A 22,740-nucleotide genomic window follows, 5' to 3' on the forward strand; every position below is an offset into this window, starting at 1 on the left:
CTGCAGGCCGCCTGCCCCTGGCTGTCCAGACCCAGGGCGGCCCCACGGCCCCCTCTCTGCTGGCACCGGCTCCAACCTGCACTCACAGCAGCCAGAGCCCCCTAGGCGGAAAGGTGGCCGGCCCCCCCTGGGGGGCAGGCGACAGGACCCCAGCCGCAGGGAACCCGCGCTCCTTCGATGAGGAGTGTCAACGCCTGTGAACGAACCCCGCACTGATGGCCTGTCCCCCCCCCCCCAGAAAGTCCAGCAGTACACAGTCATCATCCAGGCCACGGACATGGAGGGGAACCTGAACTACGGGCTCTCCAACACGGCCACGGCCATCATCGCCGTGGCGGACGTCAACGACAACCCACCGGAGTTCACCACGAGCACGGTGAGTCCCGGCCCCCCCACCTCAGGCCCTGGCCTCGCACGGGAGGGCGGAGGGGGCAGGGAGGTGGGGGCGGAGGGAGAGACCCCTCCTCCTTCCGCCGGGCCGGTCAGCCTGCCCTAGAGGCACCTCCTGGGCCAGAGCCCCCACCCGAGGCGAGCCGCAGCTGGCCTCTGAGCACACACTCCTCTTGCTTCCCGGCACCCCCTCCTCAAATCACCGAGTCCCCCAATCCCATGTCCCTGCATCCTCGGCTGTGGGGGCGCAGCGCCACCTGGTGGCCGTAGCACAGATCGCCACGTGGAGGGTGCAGCCGGGCTGCCCATGCAGAGGGCCTGGGGCTGCAGGTCCATCTGCTCCCAGGGGGCCAGCGGCAACGGTGGGGCAGGCCCAGGGCCAGTGCCCGGGGGGTGGGGGCTGGACATGGGGGAGCAGCTCCCAGGCCCAGAGACAGCGTCCCAGGGCGGGGGCGGACATGCACGGAGCAACTCCCTAGGGGCCCCAGACCCCCTCCCGGCCCGAGCCGCACCTGGCCGCCCTCCCTGCTGACGGCAGCTGGAACACTGGGCTCTCTGGGACCCGCCAGGCCGTGCGGGCACAGGGCCTGGGCCAGCTCAGCCCTCCCCAGCTCCCGGGTCGGGGGGACACCATTCACCCCGTCTGCAGAGTGTGGCCACAGCGACCTTGCCGTGACCTTGTAGTGGCCATGGGGCTCGGGCACTGCATGCCCATCTTCTGAGTCAGGGTCTCGGGGGTCCGGGCAGGGGCCCAGGTGCAAGCCTGGGAGCACACTGCTCCTAGGGACACAGGCAGCCCTGCGGCCCGCCTGCGGAGCTCCAGTGTGGGGGTGCAACACCCCACCACCACCACCACCAGAGCCCCGGGGCCCCCAGGAACAGCCTCAGGGCCGCTGCGGTCACCGTGGAAACCAGGGCAGGGGTGGCCCAGCCGATGGTCCCTCATGGGAGCGGAGGCTCCCTGGCCTAAGGCTCTGCAGTGACCCCGGCAGCTCAGGGCTCAGCCCCCCATCCCGGTCACCTGGGGTCCCCACTGGGTTTGGTGCAGAGCACCCCAGGGGGCACCCCATGGAGTCGGGGGCTGGCAGGAGCCCTCAGACCCACCTGTTCTCGATCGTGGCCCACGCCTCAGTTTCCCCGTCCACAGGTGGGGGTTCTTGCGCCGAGGTGAGCCGAAGAAGGTTGTGGCCAGCCAGGCACACGGGCAGCCCCACAGACGAGGGACTGCCGGCTGCATGGGGAGCCGGGGGGCCCTGCACAGGCCAGAGCCCTCACCCACCCTCCACCCCAGGGCTGCGGGCTCCCTTCACACTGAACAGAGTTCTGTTTGCTGCCTGGGGTCTGAGGGGCGGGCAGCGTAAGGCCCAGACCCGAGAGCTGCCGGTGGGTGTCCCCCATGCCTGCACCACCCCCGTCACCCACCCCTGCAGACACAGACCCTTCCCACCAGCACAGCCGCGTGGTGACCGCTCCGCCACCGTCCTCGTGGGCATCGCTGCTCTGGGGCGCCATCCGGACGGCCCCCCGAGGAAGACGCCGCTCCTCGGAGCGTGACCCGTCAGTCACAGAGGCTCTGGGTCACAGGGCGCCCGCCCCTGGGCATCTTGAACTCTTGGGGGGAGTGGCCTGCAGCACGTCCCCCCCCCAGAGGGGTGACAGGCGGGGGGCCTGGGAGACCGTGTGGGCGCAGCGGCCGGCAGGGCCCAGGGCTGGCCACACCACACCCCTCATGCGGCGGGCGGACGGCTCTAAGGGGCCTAATCAGGGACAATGAGCGGGAGCTGAGGCGGGCGCTGCAGGGGCGGCTCCTATTAGGTGCTGATTAAGCCTCGTCCCACCTCACCTGCTCCTCGGGCTCGCTGCCCACCACTCTGCACTCGGCTCTCTTTCAGATGGCGGGGGGGGGGGGGCGTGCTGGAGGGCCATGGTCCCAGCGCACAGCCCACGGACCCCTCCCAAGGCCCTCTGGTTTGCCCCACCCTGGGGTCCCGGAGGGACGGCCCGGAGACTCGGCACGCGGCCCCTGGCGTTGGAGCTGGCTCCAGCAGGCCCTTCTGCGCCCACCCAGCATCACCAGGCCAGGGTCCGTGGGCCCCCCTCCCGGGCCCCGCCTCCCCTCCCGCTCCGAGGCTGGCGAGGCCTGGAACACACCCTGGCAGGGCAGGGGCTTCCCGGGCTGGCGGTACTGGCTCTGGTCACCCCGATGCGGACCCCTGAGCTCCCCCGGCCGGGGGAACCAGTTAGATATCGACACCAAGCCACCGCTGGGACCAGCAAGGGCTCCAGGAATTGGGGACAGAAACCGAGTGCCCTCTTGGGGTCGAGGCATCCGGGAGGCACGGGTGCCGGAGGGTCCGGGGCTCGTGTGTGTGGCAGGCGGTCAGCGTCGGACCTCCCGCTCGGCATCCGGGCACCTTCTCACCCGCATCCGCCGCTGTGCTCCGTGCAGACCCTCTTCTAGTTCTCCCCTCCCCCAATCGCTGCCGCCGCGTCCAGTGGGGCAGGGGCGAGGCCGTCCCTGGGCCTGGTTCAGTGTAACCTGAGCAGTGACACTGAAAGTTGGTTTTGGCCGGGGGAGGCTCGTCTGAAACCTGCCCTGGGTTTCCCGGCCGGGGCCTCTCTCCGGGAACCGCTGTCACACTTGCACGAATCAAAGCAGCCCCTCAAACACACTCCCCCCGACCCCCCGGCGCCCCGAGGGAATCAGACTCGGGACACACAGCTCCGCCCGGGCCGTGGGGCCACAGGCCCAGGGCTCGCCAGGACAGAAGCCCGAGGGGCTGGAGGCAGGGAGCCAGGGAGGCCGGGCACCTCTCAGAAGTCAGACGGCTGCAAGGAATTCTGGGAGGAGGAGGGCTGAGCCCAGCCGTGGCCTCTGGGCCCTCCCTTCGGGGCACCCCAGGGTCCTCACCTCTCTCGCGGCAGTGAACGGGGTAAGAGCAGGGGCACCCTGGGGAACCAGCGAGGCCAGGTGTGGGCCCGGCCCATGGAGCGCGCCCAGGGGTCACTCCTGGGGCCGCACTGCTACCGCGGGCGCCGCCAGAAACCCCGAGGCACTGGCACAGCCCCCGTCCCCCGGCTCCGTGGCTGGAAACCACGGTGCACGGCGGGGGGACTGCCCACCCAGCCCACAGACTCTGCATTCTGCGGAGCGAGGGTGCAGCCCCTTGTCCACAGGCTGCCACCCACTTCCAGGCGGTGACGGCCGAGCACGACGGCGGCCTCGGGGCCCTTCTGAGCCGGGCCCCAGCCGCCGGGCCCCAACTGCCGGGCCAGCGGCCCCCGAAGCCAGCCTGAGCTTCAACTCCCACCGGGCCGTGGGGGGCGGCTGCTCAGGTTCCTGAGGTCACCCACGCAGGACCGACACTGCACATGCACACGCATGCACCCACGCCTTTCCCTGCACATCACGGCCCTGCCACGCGGGCCACACTTACTGACGGGACTGGCTCACGGCCCTCGGGGCCAAAAGGGCCGAGTCCCCAGTTCTGTCGCCCGCAGCGCCGGCCCTGAGCCCGGCCAAAGCCGGGACCTGCAGCACGGCTCTGCTGGGGGCGGCTCTGTTGGGGCGGCTCTGTTGGGGCGGCTCTGCTGGGGCGGCCCCGTCCCCTGCTCTTCTTCAGCCCCGTCCCGCAAGGACGCCCCGGGTTCCCGGGTGCCCCAGGGCTGGCGTCGGCCCTCTGCTGACAGGGGAAGGCCTGAGGGGGACCTAGGAGAGAGGCTGGTGTGTGCGTGTGTGCACGGAGCAGGCTCAGTTTGGACGCAACGGGCAGGCCTGAGCCTCGGGCCCTCCCCAGGTGCCACCACCAGGAACACGGGAGGGGGTCCCAGGTCCGGGAGCAGCTGGCGGCACGCCGCTCCCGGCACCTCCCACGTCTGAAGGGCCCCTGACGCTCTCTCCCGCCGCACACTCGCCGCAGTACGCAGGGGAAGTCCCCGAGAACCGGGTGGAGACGGTGGTCGCCAACCTCACGGTGACGGACCGGGACCAGCCGCACTCCCCGAACTGGAACGCCGTGTACCGCATCATCAGCGGGGACCCCTCGGGGCACTTCGTCGTCCGCACGGACCCCGTCACCAACGAGGGCCTGGTCACCGTGGTCAAGGTGGGTGCCCCCTCACTTCCTGCCGGGTGGCCGGCCTCCCCCGCCACGGCCCCGGGACACACTCCACAGACTCGGCCCCCGGGGGAAGGGCACGCCGCCCCTGACACCCAAGGACAAAGGAGGGGGCCCTGCCCGCGGTGGCAGAGGCGGGCTTCCCCAGGACCGGGTCACGTGACCCGAGGCCGGCCCCACCCAGGAAGTCACCCCCGACCCCCTCCCCGAAGGTGAGGCCCATTCACAGACCAGCTGGTGTCACACCGTCCCTGGTTCCTGGGACAGAGCCAGCCTCGTCCTGGAGGGGTCCCTCCCTCTTTTTCCTTTTTCATTGTGTTTTCTCCATCACCACCAACCCGCTTATTATCCACCCCCCCACGCGGCACCCTGTGGTCCGGTCCACGGGCCCAGTGTCCTTGTCGCTTCCCCCTCCCCCCGCCCCGACTCTCTGTCACCCGCTCTCCGTCCATGAGTCCGTCACTGTGCAGGCCCAGTGCGCCCTCGCACACCTGGCTTCCGCACCCGTTTGTACCGAGTTCCCAGTGAGTGGGGTGTGGGCCCAGCCAGCATTCACCCGTGGGGGTCCCCTGCCCAAACTATCTCCTCCCGCTGGCCACACCCTGAGGGAAGGCAGACACGAGGGAGCCCGGGGGCAGCCTCCCTTGGGACCAGCCCCCTGGACGCCGACACACAGTGGTGGCGGGTGCTGACCACCCCGCCCTGCAGGCAGCCCCCGCTCCAGCCCCACGGCCCCCGCCTCCGGCCGCGCGGCAGCCCACCCCTCAGCTCACCGGCCACGGCCCCGCCCCCGCCCTGTTCCAGGCGGTGGACTACGAGCTGAACAGAGCGTTCATGCTCACTGTGATGGTGGCCAACCAGGCGCCCCTGGCCAGCGGCATCCAGATGTCCTTCCAGTCCACGGCGGGGGTGACCATCTCGGTCATGGACGTCAACGAGGCCCCCTACTTCCCCTCCAACCACAAGCTCATCCGCCTGGAGGAGGGCGTGCCCCCCGGCACGGCGCTCACCACCTTCTCGGCCGTGGACCCCGACCGCTTCATGCAGCAGGCGGTGAGGTGGGTGCGCGGGCGCGGGCGCTCACCCCCAGGCCCCGCCCTCCAGGGAGAGGGGCCCCAACACCCACAGAGTCCCCGTCGGGGCTCTGGGCGGCCCCCACCTATGGTGTCTCTCCGGGAGGGAGCAACGAGACCCGGTCCTGGGGACAGCTGGGGTCCCGGCCCGCCTGACATGGGGGCGGGGCGGCGGGGGGGGAGTGGCGAGGGGACGATGCCACAGGCTGCAGGGCTGACACAAGGCTGGGTCCCACCCCGGCCTCACTGCACAGCTTTGGGGTCACTCAGCTCCGTGCCTCGGTCTCCCCGCCTGTGGACAGCAGGCAGGAGAGCATCTGCCCCCGGGGGGTCCCTGTGAGGACCCACAGCCTGTCCACCTGGGTGACCACGAGTCCCGGGTGACACCCTCCCACCGGGGGAGGGCCCTGCGGGGCTGGAGCAGAAGCCCCGGCAGACCTCGCGTGTGGGCCTGCGCTCCCTCATCCCCCCCGCCCCCACCCGCAGGTACTCGAAGCTGTCGGACCCCGCGAGCTGGCTGCACGTGAATGCCACCAACGGGCAGGTCACCACGGCGGCGGTCCTGGACCGCGAGTCCCTGTACATCAAGAACAACGTCTACGAGGCCACCTTCCTGGCGGCTGACAACGGTACGGCCGGCCCCGGCGACCCCGGGCGCTCGCCGGCAGCGCGGGCTCTGGCAGGGGGACCAAGCGAAGCCCACCGGCACCCAGAGGGGTGGCGGGGGGGGGTGGGAGGGGTGCGGGCAGGGCCTCGTCATGCTCCGGGGCCCTCCCCGCGTGGTGCATCCACAGCACCGTCGCTCAGCCCAACCACCCGGCTCTCTCAGGCCCAGCCGGCCATTCGCACAGCCACTCCCTTGGGGGCTCCAGGGGAGCCGGGACTCGTCCCAGCCCTGTGGTGGCCGACCTGCCTCTCAGCTTCCCCGCCTGTGAGCTGAGGCCACTGAGCCACACGCCTGCCCCGGCCCAGCAGCCCTGGCCCAGGACCCTGGGGACCCCGGGGACCCCACCTCGGGCTGCGCTGTCACCGCCATGACAACGACCCCTGACCTCTGCACCGTGCCGGCACGGCCCCCCAGCGAGCAGGCCCCTCCCTGCACAGCTGACACTCCAGGGGCCCGAGTGCATCCTCCGGAACCGGGGCCAGCTGCGCGGCAACGACAGTAACTTCCACGCGATTGCCACGTTTGGCCACATATCAAGCTCCCTTTTTGCCCAAGTTCTCGGGAGATCAATGAGGGTGCGCGTTATCTGTGGGTGTAAGGATTGCACACTACAAGCATCCCAACGGGCATGATGGTCCCGTGTATAATGCACACAAAAAACACGGGCGGCACACCCAGAGTGCACGGTTCACGGCAAGTTACGGCAGGCTGATTTCCTCCCGGTAAGAGAAGGCTGGAAGCAGGCAGCCCACAGTCCGGTGTGAGCCCCCACGCTCACTCTGGCCACTCCTGCGCCCTTGGTGAGCTGCAGTGTGGTCCAGAACGGCTGTGGGTGCTCCGGCCATCATGACCACGTTCCGGCAAACAGGGAGGGCAGGGACGCACCCCTTCTAAGGGCCTCCCCTCACAGCCCACAGAGTCCAGGACTCAGTCACGAAGCCGTGTCCCGCTACACGGGCTGCTGGGAAAGGTGGTCCTCCAGTCGGGCAGGGATACCCAGATACAGCTGGGGGGCCTGGTCCGCCAGCCTGGGCCAAGGCGCAGGGCCCTGAGAGGCATGCGGGGGCCTGCCGAGGCGGGAGCCAGTGGGGAGAGCACCCCAGCCCCAAACCCCCCCTTCCCACAGATGGACGGCTCCCGGGGTTCTCCCTTGGGTGCTAAGAGTCTGCGCCCAGGGTGTCTGGCCAAGGGGAGCTCTGCTGGGGGGTGGGGCGCAGGACACTCGGAGGGCGGCCGGAGGCTCTGCCCAGCGGAGCCTCCTGGGCCCCCCGAGGGTGGGGGTCTCAGAGCAGCACGGGTGGCCCCCCGTGGTGACCGCGTCTGCCCCACAGGGGTGCCCCCGGCCAGCGGCACCGGGACCCTGCAGATCTATCTCATCGACATCAACGACAACGCCCCGGAGCTGATCCCCAGGGAGGGGCAGGTCTGCGAGAGGCCGCACCTCAACGCCATCAACATCACCGCGGCCGACGCCGACGTGGACCCCAACGTCGGCCCCTACGTCTTCGAGCTGCCCTTCGTGCCCGCCGCCGTGCGGAGGAACTGGACCATCACCCGCCTGAACGGTGAGGCTGCCGCCCTTTTCCCACCCCGGCGCCAGGACGATCCCACCGAGTCTGGGGTGCGGCCCCCCGGGGCCTGGCGCCCGGGAAGGGAGGCCGCAGGGGCGGCAGGCGGACCCCCGGGAGGGCTGCGTAGCGCCCCCACAAGGCTGGGGACCCGCCGCATGGCAGCCCCTTACTGTGGCCCTGCGCCCAGGTGAACGCCCCTGCAGCTGACCTGGACCGCTGTCCCCGGGGCGCGTTCCCAGGGACGGGCGCGTGCAGAAGGGCCCCCCCAAATCCCGAAGTCCCGCCGGCACTGTGAGGAAGCCCCTAGGATGGCCCCACCGATTCCCAGCCCTGCTGGGCGGACAGAAGCAAGCCTGCTCCCCCCACCTCCCCGGCACACGCGTGGGGCTGCTTCCAGCAGCTTCCCCAGCTTCTCAGCCGACGCCGGGGCCCATCCGCGTCTGGTCCCTGTGGGCGGGCTCTTCCCCCACCCCGCGGCGGCGGCCACTCTTCGTTCCCCCCGTGACCTTCTCCCCCCCGGCCCCCCGTGTCGCCCCGCGCCAGGCGACTACGCCCAGCTCAGCCTGCGCATCCTGTACCTGGAGGCCGGGGTGTACGACGTCCCCGTCATCGTCACGGACTCCGGGAACCCCCCGCTGTCCAACACGTCCGTCATCAAGGTCAAGGTGTGCCCCTGCGACGACAACGGCGACTGCACCGCCACGGGCGCGGTGGCGGCGGCCGGCCTGGGCACGGGGGCCATCGCCGCCATCCTCCTCTGCATCGCGCTCCTGCTGAGTGAGTGGGCCGGGCGCGGGCGGGGGGGGGGGCACTGGGCAGGTGCCGGGGGGCGGGGCACCGTCCCACCCCCTCGGGGCACCTCGCAGAGGCCCCGCTGAAGGGTCCGCACGGCCGCACCTGGGCATACACGTCCACATGCATGCACCCAGGCCCACCCCCAGGAACTGTCCGCATGCACATGCGTGCACATGCCTGCACGCACACATGCATATGCACACGTGGACACGCGCAGGCCTGTGGGCACGCGTGTGCACGCTCTCACAGGTGCAGGGCCCAGCCGCGCCGGTGCCGCTGAGCGCACGCGTGTGAGGGACACACTCACACCGGCACGCGGCACACGCACGGCACACGCACAGCCTGCTCACGCCCCCCCGCCCCCCCCCCCAGCCGTGGTCCTGCTGTTCGCCGCGTGGATGAGGCGGCGGGAGCGGGAGCGGCACACGAAGCAGCTGCTCATCGACCCCGAGGACGACGTGCGGGACAACATCCTCAAGTACGACGAGGAGGGCGGTGGCGAGGAGGACCAGGTGCGCTGGAGGGAGTGTGCTGGAGGAGCGGGTGCGCTGGAGGGAGTGTGCTGGAGGGAGTGTGCTGGAGGGAGTGTGCTGGAGGGAGTGTGCTGGAGGACCGGGTGCGCTGGAGGGAGTGCGCTGGAGGAGCGGGTGCGCTGGAGGAGCGGGTGCGCTGGAGGAGCAGGTGTGCTGGAGGGAGTGTGCTGGAGGACCGGGTGTGCTGGAGGGAGTGTGCTGGAGGACCGGGTGCGCTGGAGGGAGTGTGCTGGAGGGAGTGTGCTGGAGGGAGTGTGCTGGAGGACCAGGTGCGCTGGAGGGAGTGTGCTGGAGGACCGGGTGCGCTGGAGGGAGTGTGCTGGAGGACCGGGTGCGCTGGAGGACCAGGTGCGCTGGAGGGAGTGTGCTGGAGGGAGTGTGCTGGAGGGCGTGTGCTGGAGGACCGGGTGCGCTGGAGGGAGTGCGCTGGAGGGAGTGTGCTGGAGGACCGGGTGCGCTGGAGGGAGTGTGCTGGAGGGAGTGTGCTGGAGGACCGGGTGCGCTGGAGGGAGTGTGCTGGAGGACCGGGTGCGCTGGAGGGAGTGTGCTGGAGGGAGTGCGCTGGAGGGAGTGTGCTGGAGGACCGGGTGCGCTGGAGGGAGTGTGCTGGAGGACCGGGTGTGCTGGAGGGAGTGTGCTGGAGGACCGGGTGTGCTGGAGGGAGTGTGCTGGAGGACCGGGTGTGCTGGACCAGGGCACTGGGGGGAGCTGCCAGGTTGCACGCGGGGTCCCCGCGTGGCCATTGCGGGACTCGGGACGAGTCCTCACCCCCCGAGGCTGAGTGCCCCCCGAGGACTCGGGTGGCAGTGGACGTGCTGGGGGCCGAGCAGTGTGGGCAGTGGGGTCCCCCGGGGACCCCCAGGCGGGCAGAGGCCGCCCCCACGTGCCTCCAGGACAGACAGACAGGAGGTGGGCGTGCGGGGAGGCAGACCGGGGGACGGGGCTGCACGCTGGGCTGTTCCGTGCTCCGCCTGCGGCCCCCCCGAGCCTCACCCCGCCCCTGCCCCCGCCCCCCCCCCCAGGACTACGACCTGAGCCAGCTGCAGCAGCCGGAGGCCGTGGAGCACGTGCTGAGCAAGGTGGCCGGTGTGCGCCGGGTGGACGAGCGGCCCGTGGGCGCTGAGCCCCAGTACCCGGTCCGGCCCGCGCTGCCCCACCCGGGGGACATCGGCGACTTCATTAGCGAGGTGGGTGCTGGGGGCTCCCCGGGGCCTCCCCTCCACGTGCAACCCTAGGAACACGCTCAGGCCACGGCGGCGCCCTCCACGCTGGGCCCTGGTTAGGGGGGCGGAGGGGCCGCACTCCAGGGCAGGGCTGGCGCCGGGGTCGGGGGCTGCCGCCGCGCCTGCCGGGGGGCCCGCGTTCGGTCTCGGGGACGGTGAGCAGCCGCAGCCCCCTGGCTTCGGGGCACCTCAGGCGCACGCTCCGTGGGACAGTGACCATGGAGACGCGGCCCACCAGGGGGCTGAACTCCTGCCACAGGCCCCCCCCAGCCTCCTCCCTCCCCCCGCCTCGAGCTGACATTGAACTCGCAACCACCCACAGCCCCCTGCTCCCGTCTCTGAGATGCCCCTCGGGTCGCCGCCGGGAGCACTGATGGAGCACCTACGGGGGGCAGGGCCCCGCAGCTCGGCCCCCCAGGGCTCCCCCCTCCCGCCCTGCAGACCCCCCCCAGCCCTAACCGAGTCTCCCGGCCCCCAGGGACTCCGGGCGGCGGACAACGACCCCACGGCGCCCCCGTACGACTCCCTGCTGGTCTTCGACTATGAGGGCAGCGGCTCCACTGCGGGCTCCGTCAGCTCCCTGGGCTCCTCCGGCTCCGGCGACCAAGACTACACCTTCCTCAACGACTGGGGGCCCCGGTTCAAGAAGCTGGCGGACATGTACGGGGGCGGCGAGGACTGACCGGCCCCTCCCCCCGGACCCACGCGGGACCAGCGCTCGGACGGACGGACGGATGGAGGCACCCACGCCGGAGGGGCGGGCCCGGCCGAGGCCGCCGGGGGGGCCCCCGCCTCCTTGCAGGCGGGTCCTTGAGCGGTGTGCTGCTGGGGGGCCCCCGCCCCGCCCCCCCGCACGGAGCGGTCTGGCACGAACCCTTCTCGCCCGGCCGCCCATCCTGGCAGCTGACCCGTCACTGGAGGACAGCGAGAGGCACTCTGTCTTAACTTGAACCCCTCAGAACAGAAGCACTGTTGAAACAAACATGAAAGTGCCTTTGGGTGCACGTGTCGGTTCCCGCAAACTCAGGAGTGACTACCGCAGGCAGACCCGCCCGCCCCGGGCTCCGCCGCCCCGGCCCCGCCCCGGCCCCGGCCCCGGCCCCGGCCCAGCTCCGCAGGCACCGACCTAGGAATCGGGAGAAGGTGTCTCTTTCTTTAGTTTTTGTATTTGGGCCTTTTATTAAGAGAAAAAGTGGGTGGCTCGGTTGACAAAATTTGCAAAGGAAAAATAGTTTGGGGTCGAAGTCACAACAGCCCCTCCGTGTCCCCAAGATCTGCCGCACACAGCCGGGTCTCCGGGGCCCCTTGGGGGCTCCCGAGGCTGGGCGGGGAGCCCGGCAGTGGCATGTCCCCGGGGTGGCCACGCCCATGACCAGAGGTCCCACCCTGTGCATCTGGCTTTCACTGCGTTTTTGGCCACCCCCCTCCAAGACGCTCAAACAGCTGGCGTGGGGGGTGCCCAGGGGCCGTCTCCGTCCTTGGCTGTCCCCTGGGTCCGCCTAGTCAGCTGTCTGGCCTCCCCAGGGACAGCTGTCAGCCTGAGCACCACCCACATCCCCACTGCCCTCGGTCCAGGACTGCGTGGTGTCCCCAGAGGCCACAGCCCAAACCAGCCCATGTCTGAGCTGAACTGGCCTCCCCTGCAGCCTGGACCTGTCACACACCCAGCGGGCGCGTGCCGGTCCAGCCCCCAGACCTCGCCCAACGCCCCAGCCGCCCGGGGCCATGCAGACTCCCAGGCCCCGGAAGCCCCTGCCCCCGCCGCTGCTCCCCACCAGGCCGGGGCTCTCCAACACACGGAACCCGTGTGCACTCGACAGCCTGCTAGAAGCATGCCCGAGAGCCCTGTCCGGCTGTCTGTGCACCCCCTGCGTGGCTGGGTGGCCCCTGCTGGGGACGGCAGCCCCCCGGACCCAGGTCAGCACTGAGCGGCTGCGAAGGGTTCGGGGCTCAGGGCCTGAAGCCAGACCTGCCCTGTGGGTGCCGGCCGACTCCCCCCAGGGCCGGGGCAGGCAGTTCCACAGGACGGACAGCGACGGGCTGTGTCCCAGGGACCCCTGGGGGCCCCCGGCCGAGATCGGACCCTGCGCAGGGTGGGCAGCAGCACCCAGGCCGTACAGGAGCGTCCGGCCAGCAGGACGCAGGAGGAGGGCACCCTCGAGGGGCGGACCTTGTACCTGGTCCTCTCGGGGTCCCCGAGGAAGGGGGCAGGTGCCACTGGCCTGAGCCAGGCTCGGCATCCGAGCCCCCTGGAGGAGGGGAGTCCCAGTGACGAAGGACGAGGAAGCTGGCCTGTTCCGCCCTGGGGTCCTGGGGCCACTCCTCCCCCCGGGCCTGTCCCTGTTCCACGGTCAGCCTCTTTCCCAAACAGCTCTGGCCTTGAGGTGAACTTGAGCGAGCGTGTGGGTGAGCGAGGCACACAGGTGTCTCGCTGGACGTCAGGGTCCCCCACGATCCAAACCCGTCGCCAGCTCCGCCCTCTCTCCCTGAGCCGGGCTGCAGCAGGTTCTGTCCACTCTGCCCCAGGTGCAGCTGTGCAGGCGGGAGCAGGTCACTGCATCACCTGGTGCCCGTCGGGGGTGGCCTGCCCAGGGGAGGGGCCTGGCCCCGCAGCCCGCAGCCATGCTATGCAAATCGCAGGGTCCAGTGGAGCGCAGGCCCCAGGGCGTGGCCAGGCCAGAGCTTGCTGGGGGTCGGGGCAGGGGGAAGGAGCTGGGCCGTCCAGTTTCTGTTTGTTTGGGGTCGACTGGCCCTCCAGGCGCAGCTCCTGGCACAAGCCCGGCTCAGGAGCCGGTGGCTGTGGGCCCTTCTCTCGCAAACCCCAAGGCCTCCTGGGCCACCGGGGGCTCACCTCAGGGACAGCTGCGCCCCAGCCAGGCAGGACGCGGCGGCCCGCCTGCCGAGCCCTTGCCCTCCAACCCCTTCGCTGCCCCTCTGCTGCGTCCCCAGGGAGCAGGGCCGGGACATCCGTGTCACGAGCGACCTCCGCTCCTCCCCTCCCCCGCCTCGCGTCACTGCCAGGGGCTGGTTCCTTTGGGCCGAGGCCACGGCAGCTCCCTGGGGACACCAACGGGGACCCTCCGTGCCGCCCCTGCCCCCAGACAGCTGTGCCCGCGCCCCCCAGCCCGCAGGCCCCGGGGCCAGAGCAGGACGGCGCCCACCCCTCCCAGACCCTTGCCGGAACCCTGTCCCAAGGCCAACGCGGTGGCATGAGCTAGGCGTACAATTGGTGTCAAACGTCCCCCGTGTAGCTTGTAGACACGCGTCCCTGGCCAGGCACCCGCCAGCCGTGCAGGCCCGGCCCGGGCAGCAGCGCAGCGCCAGGGCGCGGTGCGGCTCACTCCGGGAGCGGGATGGCCCTGCGCCGCGGGGCGGCGTGTCAGGAGGCCCCGGCCTCGCTCAGTGTCCCCCGCGGCCAGGGGCTCCCCGTCTGCCCAGAAGGTCCCCCCCTCGTGTCCTCCAGCACGTCCGGTCCACAGTGTCAGGGTCACGGCCAGTCGTCGGGCCCGGAGATGCCTCAGCGTCCCTAGCGGGAGCCCGGCCAGCGCCCGGCCCCTGCAGAGGACAGCTCTGTCCCCTCCCAGGCCCGAGGCTGGGGGAGGGGCGGCCCCAACTGTCGTCGACGCCGACAGCGGGACACGCCCCCGCATCGCAGGTGTCGTCGGGGGACGCAGGCGGGGGCGGCCGGCGGGGCCGCGGACCGGGCGCCTGTGGGTGGCCCGGGGACGCGCTCTGCGTCTCCTGCCTCTCCTCCCCCACGCGGGTCTGTTCGTTTTTCTTTTCTTTGCATGTTCCTTTCCGAGACGGACGACGTGTGTGGCAGCCCGCATGACTGTGGCTGCTCGGGAGAGGCTCCGGGGGCGGCGTGTTCCCGCCGCCGCCCCGCGCCCCGGGTCGTCAGAGAGGCGTTCGACTTCTTTTGTAAACGTCCACAGCACAACTATTTTGTATCGTCGTTTGTATCATTTTGTACCAAAAAAAAAAAAGAGAAGAAAAAATGAAACAAAGGCAAGCGCGTCGATGTTCTCCACGTGTTCTCAGTGCCCGGCGGTCGGTCTCGGGTCCGAGGGCGGGCGGCCCGGCCCGGCACGCAGCTGAGCAGCAAATAAAGTCCCTTTGAAGCCGCCGGTCTCGCCTGCCTCGTTTTGTGCCCGAGCTCAGAAGCCGGCCGCGGGGGGGGCCGCCGGGTGGGCGAGCGCGGCGGGGCTTGGGCATCCACGGTGGCCCCGTCCACCGGGCACAGGGTCCGGAGCGGCCCCAGCGTCTGGCGCCTGACCCTGGGCCCTGGGCGCGCAGAGGGGAGCCGAGGCAGCCCCTTCGCGCCTGCGAGGCCCAGGGAAAGCGTGCAGGGGAAGGCCCCTGCGCCCCGTGCCTCCGCACAGCGACCGTCTCGGTCCAACGCAAGCCAGCAACGTTCGCGTGTCCCCGTGCTACCCGACAGGTAAGCCTCCACGGGACCACAGGAGCCTGGTTCAAACCCACAACCCTCAGGCCCCTCACCCTGGGCTGCAGACCCAAATCCAGGCGCATCCACCCACACCCTGGGCTCAGCTGTCCTTGGAAGCTGATTGGCCATGCCTGGTCACATGACCCAGCCTGCCCTTGACCCCCAGCCTGAGCTGGAGCTGGAGGGGCCACAGGGGGAGCCCCACGGGCAGCGCCACACTGCAGAGCACCCCGACCCTGGTGACCCAGGACGCTGGGCCCACAGAGCAGCAGAGCGGAGAAAGGCTGAGGGGCAGCGCCCCCCCCCCCCACCACGAGGGCTGCCTGCCAGGTCAGACACGGAGCTGCCCCGGGGTCCGTGACAAGGGAGGCCGCGTGAGACTCAGGACCAAGCGAGGAGCCCCCGCAGCTCGGGTCAGGGTGCCACAGCAACTGTCCCCTCCCACGGCGACGCACGTGGCTGCTGCTGGTGGGTGGACACTGCCCCCCAGTCCCGGCGTGTCCCCCTGGGAGCTGCCTCACTTGGGAGAGACGTGAGCCTCTCTCTTCTGACTTCTAACCGGGGGGCGCACAGCGGGGCCCCTGCCTCTCTCGGCTCCTAGCAGGCGCCCCACTTCCTGCCTGCCCGCCCGCCCTGGGCCCTGGGAAGCTGCTCGCACATGCCCCCCACCCCCCCACTCCCCACGCCCAGCGGCACCCTGCTCAAGTCCCGTGAGCCCCAGAGCTGCCCAGACCGAGCGGCCCACACCCTGACAGCCCAGGCCAGGCTGGGGGCCGGTGATGGGGGCCGGGCTGGGTGTGGGAACGTTCCTGGGAGAGGACACCTCGGGGCAAGGGGCGGGCGCCACGGTCACACGTCTGCCAGCACTGGAGGCCTGGACGCAGCATCCCGCGGCGAGACACGCTCTGACCGCACTCGGACTCGCGAGGCCTCCGTCCCCAGGGACACGGCATACATGGGCCACCTGGCTCACGGGCTCTCACGGCAGCCCCGAGAGCACACGGGCAGAGACTCGGGCCCCTGCCTTGGTGGGCCGCCCAGCCGGCCCGGCTCCAGGGCACCCGGGGCTGTGCAGGGCACCCCCGGGGGTCTCCCTGCACCCTCCAGTCCGAGGTCTGACGCAGCCTCACGGGAGAGGGAGAGTCCCTGGTCGGTCCTTTGGTCCGTGGGTCCCATCCTGCCAGCCCCTCTGTAGACAGGACCCAAGTCCAAGGGCTCCCCAAAAAGGCCCACCCTGGGCCACCTGAGAGAACCCCACTCCCACTGCCCTGGCTGCCCCAGCGGCCCAGCCCACGGCCCCCTGGGGCCCGGCGGCAGGACCCTGGCCCTGACTCAGCCCTCAGGAGCCGCATCAGAACGAGGGGCACTTTCGGGACCTGCAGCCTCACAAGCATTAGATCGTCTGGCTGGCACTGGGCCTCACCAGACGGTGCCCCAGGATGACAGGTCGCAGGGCCCTGGCGGCCACGGAGCCGTGTGAGAGCCCGGTGACTGGCCACACCCAGAGCAGACCTCAGGCCACCTTCCCCGCCCGCCCCTCCCAGCCCACGGGCTCTGCCAGCAGCCCCCCAAGGGCCCCACCGCCCGCCCGCTGCCGGGCCCAGCACTCAGCCCACAGCCCGCACACTCACTGGTGGTGCGGTGTCGGCTCCCGGAGGCCGAGGGGCGCTGTCCGAGGTGCTGGCCCTGCGGCTGCGTGGCTTCCGACAGTGCGGGTGGGGACTTCTGCCTGTGGAGGAATAAACCGTGGGCTTGGGAGTTGGGTCAACGGTGAGAGTGGGGACAGAGGGGCGAGGCCCGGCCCTCCCTGCCCACCCATGCTGAGCGGGCCGTGGGAGGCACCCGGGCAGCCGGCCCCACGGCCGCTCCTGCACCCCAGGCTCCAGGCTCTGGCGGGGGGGGCCTCCCCTTGCCAGGCTGGGAAGCCCTCAGGGGACGAGTTCCTGGACTCCTCTGCCAGAGCCGCTTTCCCACCCGGACCCCCGTGGCCCTCAGACCCCCGTTCTCTGACCCCTTGAGCAACCGAACTGCTAGACAGTCGCATGCTGCAGCCGGACTGGCTCCCCCGGTCTGTCTCTGCCTCTCGGCGGGGCCTGGCCGGGCCCCTGACCACTGGCTTCTCCGTTTCCACGGCCCCCGGAAGCGGAGGCCAGGGAGCAGTCCCAGAAGAGCAGGGGCTCCGTCCTAACAAAGGGACTCGGCCCGTGACGCGGGGAGGAGAGGGAGAGAAACTTCCAGAAGCACACGGACCAAGGGGCCAGGCAGGAGATGAGCTCGCTGCACCTGAAGCCGGGAGTGACCTCGGCTTCCCACCACCCTGCCTCTTCCGCCCTTCTAGAGTCAGGAGGGGTTGCCATGGAAACTGAGGCCCGTGGTCAGAAGCCGGGGTGGGACACAGGGTCAGCCAGGCCTGCCAGGAGGCGGCCCCCGGGGCCGTGACTGGAGGTCACACGGAACCCTGCTCCTGGGCTGCCGCGGGCCATGCCAGAGAGCGAGCCACGGGCTGCCAGCACCGGGGGGCAGGGGGTCGGGGGGGCTCTCCCAGGGACGGCCCGGGTGCCCCAGGCAGCCCGCCTCCACCGGGACCTGACCGCTGCAGCTCACCTTGGACGCTGCTGCTGCTGGCGCGCCTCCTGCCTTGCCGAGACGAGGGCGTGCTGGCGGCCGATGCCGGCCTCCTCTCCCCCAGGCGTGGAGGCCGGAGCTCCGGGACCGGGGCCCCTGGGCCGGGCCCAGGAGCGGGCAGGGCCGGGCTCCTGCTGGGACTCCAGGGGCCCCTCCGCGGGCGCGACGTCCGGTGGCCCCAGGCCGGGGCTTGTGACTGCATCACCCCGACCTCTGCCTCTGTCTTCACGGGGCTCTCTAACCCCTCTGCCTCCCCGCCCCCCCGCTCAGGGACGCCCGTCCCTAGATTTAGGGCCCCCTCAGGCAAGAGACCATGGGCTCATCTCGAGACCCCTAACTCCATCCCACCCGGGGACCCTTTTTCAGCAAGGTCGTGTCACAGGCTCCAGGGGTTGGGACCTGCTGTCTTTTGAGGGCCGTTTCTCAACCAACCACAACTGTCGACATTGAAAAACCAAGAGATTTTACCAGCACCCTGCCCCTCCCCCCCACCAGAAAAAACGCCTGGGCCTCTCGTGAGGGAGCCCCGAGTCCGGGACCAGGGCCCTGGGGCGTGAGGGCTGCCGGCACCGTGACGCGGCAGCCGGGCTCGTCCCCGGGAGGACAGGGTGCCGACTCCCACCCCACACAGTCCTCCCTTAGCGGGAAGAGCTGGGCAGACCTGAGAGGGGGCGCGCATCCCCACCCCCACCTCCCCACCCCCGCCCACTCCCACCTGCTCAAGCCTCGCCCACCTCCCATGTGTCCTGAGTGTCGGCCCCCACGCCCCACCCCGCCCAGGCTCCTGTACTGGGCCCTCCTCAGTCCCCACCCACGCAAAACCCGCTCTCCTCCACCACATGCCCTCCTGTGCCCCCCACCCAGGGGAGCTGCCACCTGGCCGCCCCTTGGCGGCCTGGGGAACCCTGCCCCTGTGCTCCTGCCAGGCCTCTGACAACCCGGGCCAGCCCCCTCCTTCCACCACCAACACAGGCCCAGGGCTAACCAGGCCCCCGTCCTGGAGAGAGACATGCTGGAGCCCTGACCCCGGGACCTCCATGTGACCTTCCACAGAGAGGGTCTGGACAGGGGTCACCGAGGTAACCTGAGGTCACCGCTGGCCCCACCTCGCTGACCAGTGAGACTGACAGGCGTACACGCACCACGTGGAAGGTAGGGGTGATGCTCCCCAAGCCAGGGAACGTCCCTGACGCCCGAAAGCCAGGAGTGGGGGTGCCCCGGACGCCTGTCCCCCGTGACCCCGCCAAGCCGGGACCCAGGACCCGGCCCCGGGACCACATGGCCCACGCCTGCCGTCTGCAGCGTGAACGGCGCAGCCGTGGAACACGGGCGGCAGGTACCACACGTGTCAACACCCCACGCTTCGCTGGAGACCCACCACCTCGGTTCCCGGGAAACCGGACACCGCTGCAGCTCTGCCAGCGCCCGCAGCTCCCAGGCAGCCGGGCCCCGGCCGGGAGGCTGGGGAGCTGCGGTCCGACCGGGCAGCCTGCACCCTCACGGACGGACGGACGGCGGTGGGAGGCCCGGAGACCCCACCTCGCACGTCGTGGTGGCACCACATCAGGCCGGGGCCCCCAGGCCCCACGCGGCACCTCTCCTGGCCTCGCCCGTCCGTGCCCCGGCTCACCTGCTCGGACGGAGCCCCGGGTCCACACGGCACAGGTCCGTCCGTGTCCGGGGGCCTGCGGCCCTCGGGCTGGCCACCCGCCAGGCCCTCCTCGGGGGCGGACGTCCTGCCCCCCCTGGGGCGCGAGGGCACCGCTGTCGGAGCCACCAGGCCCCGGACGCCGAGTCTAACGAGCACGCGCCTGGGCGGAGCCGGAGCGGCGGCCCCGGCAGTGGGGCCTAGAACTGGAGAACTGGAGAAACAGGCAAAGCAGATACAGATAAATTTGTTTTTAATAAAGGAGTTAATTTTCTTTCAACCCTATATAAAACAATAGCAATTAAAAACTTCATTTTCTGAAAGTAAAATATTTACATATGAACAAGTAACTGTGCAAAATTTACATGAAAAAATGGAAAGACGGGGTTTCCTAAAAGACAAAATAAAAGGCGTAACAGTTCTCAGGTGTCGGTAAAAAATACTGATCACTCAGCTCAGGCTCGCGGGGGTCGGAGTCCGCCGCGGGGCTCCCGCGGAGAGAGCCCGAGTATTTACAGTCATAAAAGTACTATCGATAGACAATTTGATACAATAACCTCTGAAAATATAAAGAACCAATTAGTATATTTGCGATAAAAAAATAGGTACAAAGAAGGGGCTCTGCTCTGGACGTCTGGAAAGGGGCCCGCGGCTCGCGTACAGTCTTAGCAAAATAGTCGCCGCCGGCCGGCCCGCGCGGCCGCCGCCGGCCCGTGCCGGGACTCGGCACAAGTACTGACAAACACACCGACCGGCCTCCAGCACGTGATTCACACCGAGAAACAGTCTCGCGATGCTTCTTCCCAACGCTGACTTTATTTCATCTAAGTTTTCACTCTCAGCTAAAAAACACAGTGCAAGTAAAATATATTTATGCTGAAAAGGTTTTCTTCTCTCTTTAACTTTACAGCTTTACAAACTATAGCAAATAAAATGCATCTGTACAGGTGCCGACCGCACGCTCGGGGCCGGGAGCGGCGGGGCACGGGCCGCCGCGCGGGTCGGGGCTGGCCCGCGGCAGCCGCGCCGGTCGTGTCCCTCGAGCACTCGGACGAAGGGGCGGGGCGGGGGCAGATAAATAGTCTAAAATCAGTTTGCTTTGCCAACTGACTGGTACAACGTAAAATAAGTGAAATGAGGTCATCGGCTTGCAGACACACAGCTACGCGGGGAGGGGGCCCAACTAAAACCAAACGCACAAACGATGCAGAAACCGCTGGGAGCGGCGGGGGCAGCTAGTTACTTGCTAACGATCGGTCAGTTCTCATATATGGCTTGTTTGGCAAGAAGGCCACTCAATCAAGGATGAGCCGGGGTTCCGCCGTCCGTGCCTAAGAGCGCCCGCGGGCCTCTGCTCTTGCCACGGAGGCAGGTTCTCCTCGGGTGAGAGGTGACATAGAAACGGGGGTATAAAACGGTTCCGTCGCAAAGAGGTGGCTGTTTCTGAAACAACATCCCGTGGGCCTGCCCCACGCCGCGTGCTCCGCGCACGTGTGAGACCGTCCGGCGTCCCCGCGGAGACGCGCCGTCCCGGGCTACTTGAGGAGCGCCTTGTAGAGCAGCAGCGAGTGGCTGGTCTCGCGCTCGTTCTCGAGACAGAAGATGAGGTCCCTGAGGTTGACCCGCGTGATCCTTTGCCGCGTGAACTGCCGGGGGGCGCCCACGCCGGAGCTGCCGGGGACCGCCGAGCCGGAGCCCGAGCCCTGGTGACGAGAAAGCAGACGGCCGGTCAGCAGCGCGCGGAGGTGGGCGGGACTGGGGGCGGAAGGACGGGCAGGGCAGGGCAGGGCCCGGCAGGGGCCCCGGAGGGCACGCCTGGGACGGCGAGTCTCCCCCACGGTCCCCAGGGACCCTGGCGGTGGGGGTGGCCCCTCCCCACACCCAAGTGCTCCACGAGGCCCCACGGGTGGCGAGGAGGGCGCCTCGCAGACCCCCAGACCCGTGCGCTCCGGCACTGGCTCCCGAACGCTGACCCACCCTCCCCACAGCTCAGACTCCGGCCCTGCGGCCTGAGGGGGGACGAGGGGGCTGGCGGCCTGAGGGGGGACAAGGGGGCTGTGGCTAGGCTCGGCGCTGGTGACCACAACCCCCAGGCGTCCGGGGCTCAGGCCAGGGCAACGCCTGGGGCCAGCCGTGCCGTCCCCTCCTTCAATAACAAGGGCACACTCCCAAAGCCACAAGATCGACACCCCAGAACCAGAGAGGCCACTGGTCCACCGGCTGGGCACAGCACTCTGCAGCCACCACGGTTTCCCGTGGACGAGAAGGGACTTGCTGCTGGTCTGTGAGCGGGCTCAGGGCCCACCCCTCGGCCCCGAGAGACCCGAGTCTCTGGGGCTCAGAGGGAGCCTGGGCCCCCCCGGAAGCACCTGTGTGCCCCTCGGCGGCAGCAGCCTGCGGGCTCAGCACACGCCGCCTCCACTGGACCCCGGCACGAGCCACTGCTCCCGACTGGACGGCCCCCGTTTCCCCAGGTGGAGTGAAAACCGCGTGCCCCCCCCCCCCCCGATGGTTGGAGTTGCCCGTGTGCATTTTAAAGGCAGAACCCCGGCGTGTTTTTACAGCCTTTTCTCAGGGCTCCAGGTGGGAGCAGAGGGACGAGGCTGCAGTGCTGCGGGTGGCCAGCAGGTGGCAGGCAAGGCTGCGCCTGGTCCAGGGACCAGAGCCGTGTCCCCAGGGAGCGTGGGAGACCTGTGTACCTCAGGTGTGACTTCCACCAGTACTCACATTCTCTGCGGGCCCCCGAGGGCCCCCAGCCACCCGGGGCCCCGGGGCTCTTCTTCGTCTGAAAGAACTACCCGGGCTTCCTGGGCAGTTGTCCTGAGCGCCCACGGCGCCCCATCGGTGCAGCCCCGGGAAGAGACCAGCCGACCGGGCCGGCCTGGGGAGGCTGCGGCGCAGACAGGCAGCTCAGAGCAGGGCGGGCCAGCCCGGCAGGCAGCTCAAGGCAGGGCGGGCCAGGGCCCGCGCCGGGCAGGGGCTCCGGCTCCCCCGGCAGCAGCAGTGCACACGAGGCCGAGGCACCCTGCGTTCACGCGGAGCGGCAAAGGCCCCGCCTCCACGGGGGCCGCCTGTCCCCGACACTGCCCACCTGGGCCACGGTCGACGTCCCCACCGTCAAAACTCCGCTCGGCTGCTGAGAGCCGGACAAGGGGGCACGCACCGCAGGCCCCGCATTCAAGGGCAGTACAAGTTGGAAACCAAGACAAACAGCACCTTCTAAAAACAAAACCAACGAACAAACAGAGTCACAGACACGGAGACCGAGCTTGTGGTGGCCGGGGGCGGGGGTGCAACCGGTCAGGGTGGGTGCGGGCCGACTCCCAGTCGGGGGCGGGCCCCGGGGCGTGGCCGCCAGCACGGAGGGGAGTGCCGTCAGCAGCCCCGCCCCCCCTGCACGGTGAGACGGCCCGAGGCCGTCTGGTCGGTGTGATGCGAACGGACAACACTGATGTAGTAGTACCTGCACGTCGATTACAGTTTCCAAAAAGAGACAAACGTTTCAATGCAACTAGTTTTTAAAAATCAAAGTTGTTGCCAAACACTCGGACGGACAAGTGCCCCCAGGGCCAGGACAGGGCGCCCACTGGCCAGCTCCGGGGCCCGGGCTCCGAAGGTCAGACGGCGGGGGCGGCCAGCGGCCCCACGTT

The 22,740-nt window shown here is 69.7% G+C and overlaps 2 protein-coding genes across 3 annotated transcripts in view; one reads left to right on the plus strand and one right to left on the minus strand.

Annotated features, from left to right (window-relative positions):
• Positions 1-11,167, plus strand: part of CDH4 (cadherin 4) — a 151,480-nt gene extending 140,313 nt beyond the window's left edge. Inside the window, exons 8-16 of the mRNA XM_036009999.1 lie at positions 239-376; positions 4,311-4,496; positions 5,313-5,566; positions 6,068-6,210; positions 7,580-7,813; positions 8,363-8,596; positions 8,987-9,126; positions 10,170-10,334; positions 10,849-11,167. Of these exons, the coding sequence (XP_035865892.1) occupies positions 239-376; positions 4,311-4,496; positions 5,313-5,566; positions 6,068-6,210; positions 7,580-7,813; positions 8,363-8,596; positions 8,987-9,126; positions 10,170-10,334; positions 10,849-11,052 (1,698 nt within the window). The 3' untranslated portion in view covers positions 11,053-11,167. The remainder of the gene's footprint in view (positions 1-238; positions 377-4,310; positions 4,497-5,312; positions 5,567-6,067; positions 6,211-7,579; positions 7,814-8,362; positions 8,597-8,986; positions 9,127-10,169; positions 10,335-10,848) is intronic.
• Positions 11,168-19,849: 8,682 nt separating this feature from the next.
• Positions 19,850-22,740, minus strand: part of TAF4 (TATA-box binding protein associated factor 4) — a 33,839-nt gene continuing 30,948 nt past the window's right edge. For both annotated transcript variants that reach the window (XM_036010000.1, XM_028524186.2), the window contains exon 16: positions 19,850-20,793. In XM_036010000.1, coding sequence (XP_035865893.1) covers positions 20,626-20,793 — 168 coding nt within the window. In that variant the 3' untranslated portion in view covers positions 19,850-20,625. The remainder of the gene's footprint in view (positions 20,794-22,740) is intronic.

Source organism: Phyllostomus discolor, chromosome 9 (assembly GCF_004126475.2).
Source record: "Phyllostomus discolor isolate MPI-MPIP mPhyDis1 chromosome 9, mPhyDis1.pri.v3, whole genome shotgun sequence".
In the NCBI taxonomy this organism is placed as follows: Eukaryota; Metazoa; Chordata; class Mammalia; order Chiroptera; family Phyllostomidae; genus Phyllostomus; species Phyllostomus discolor.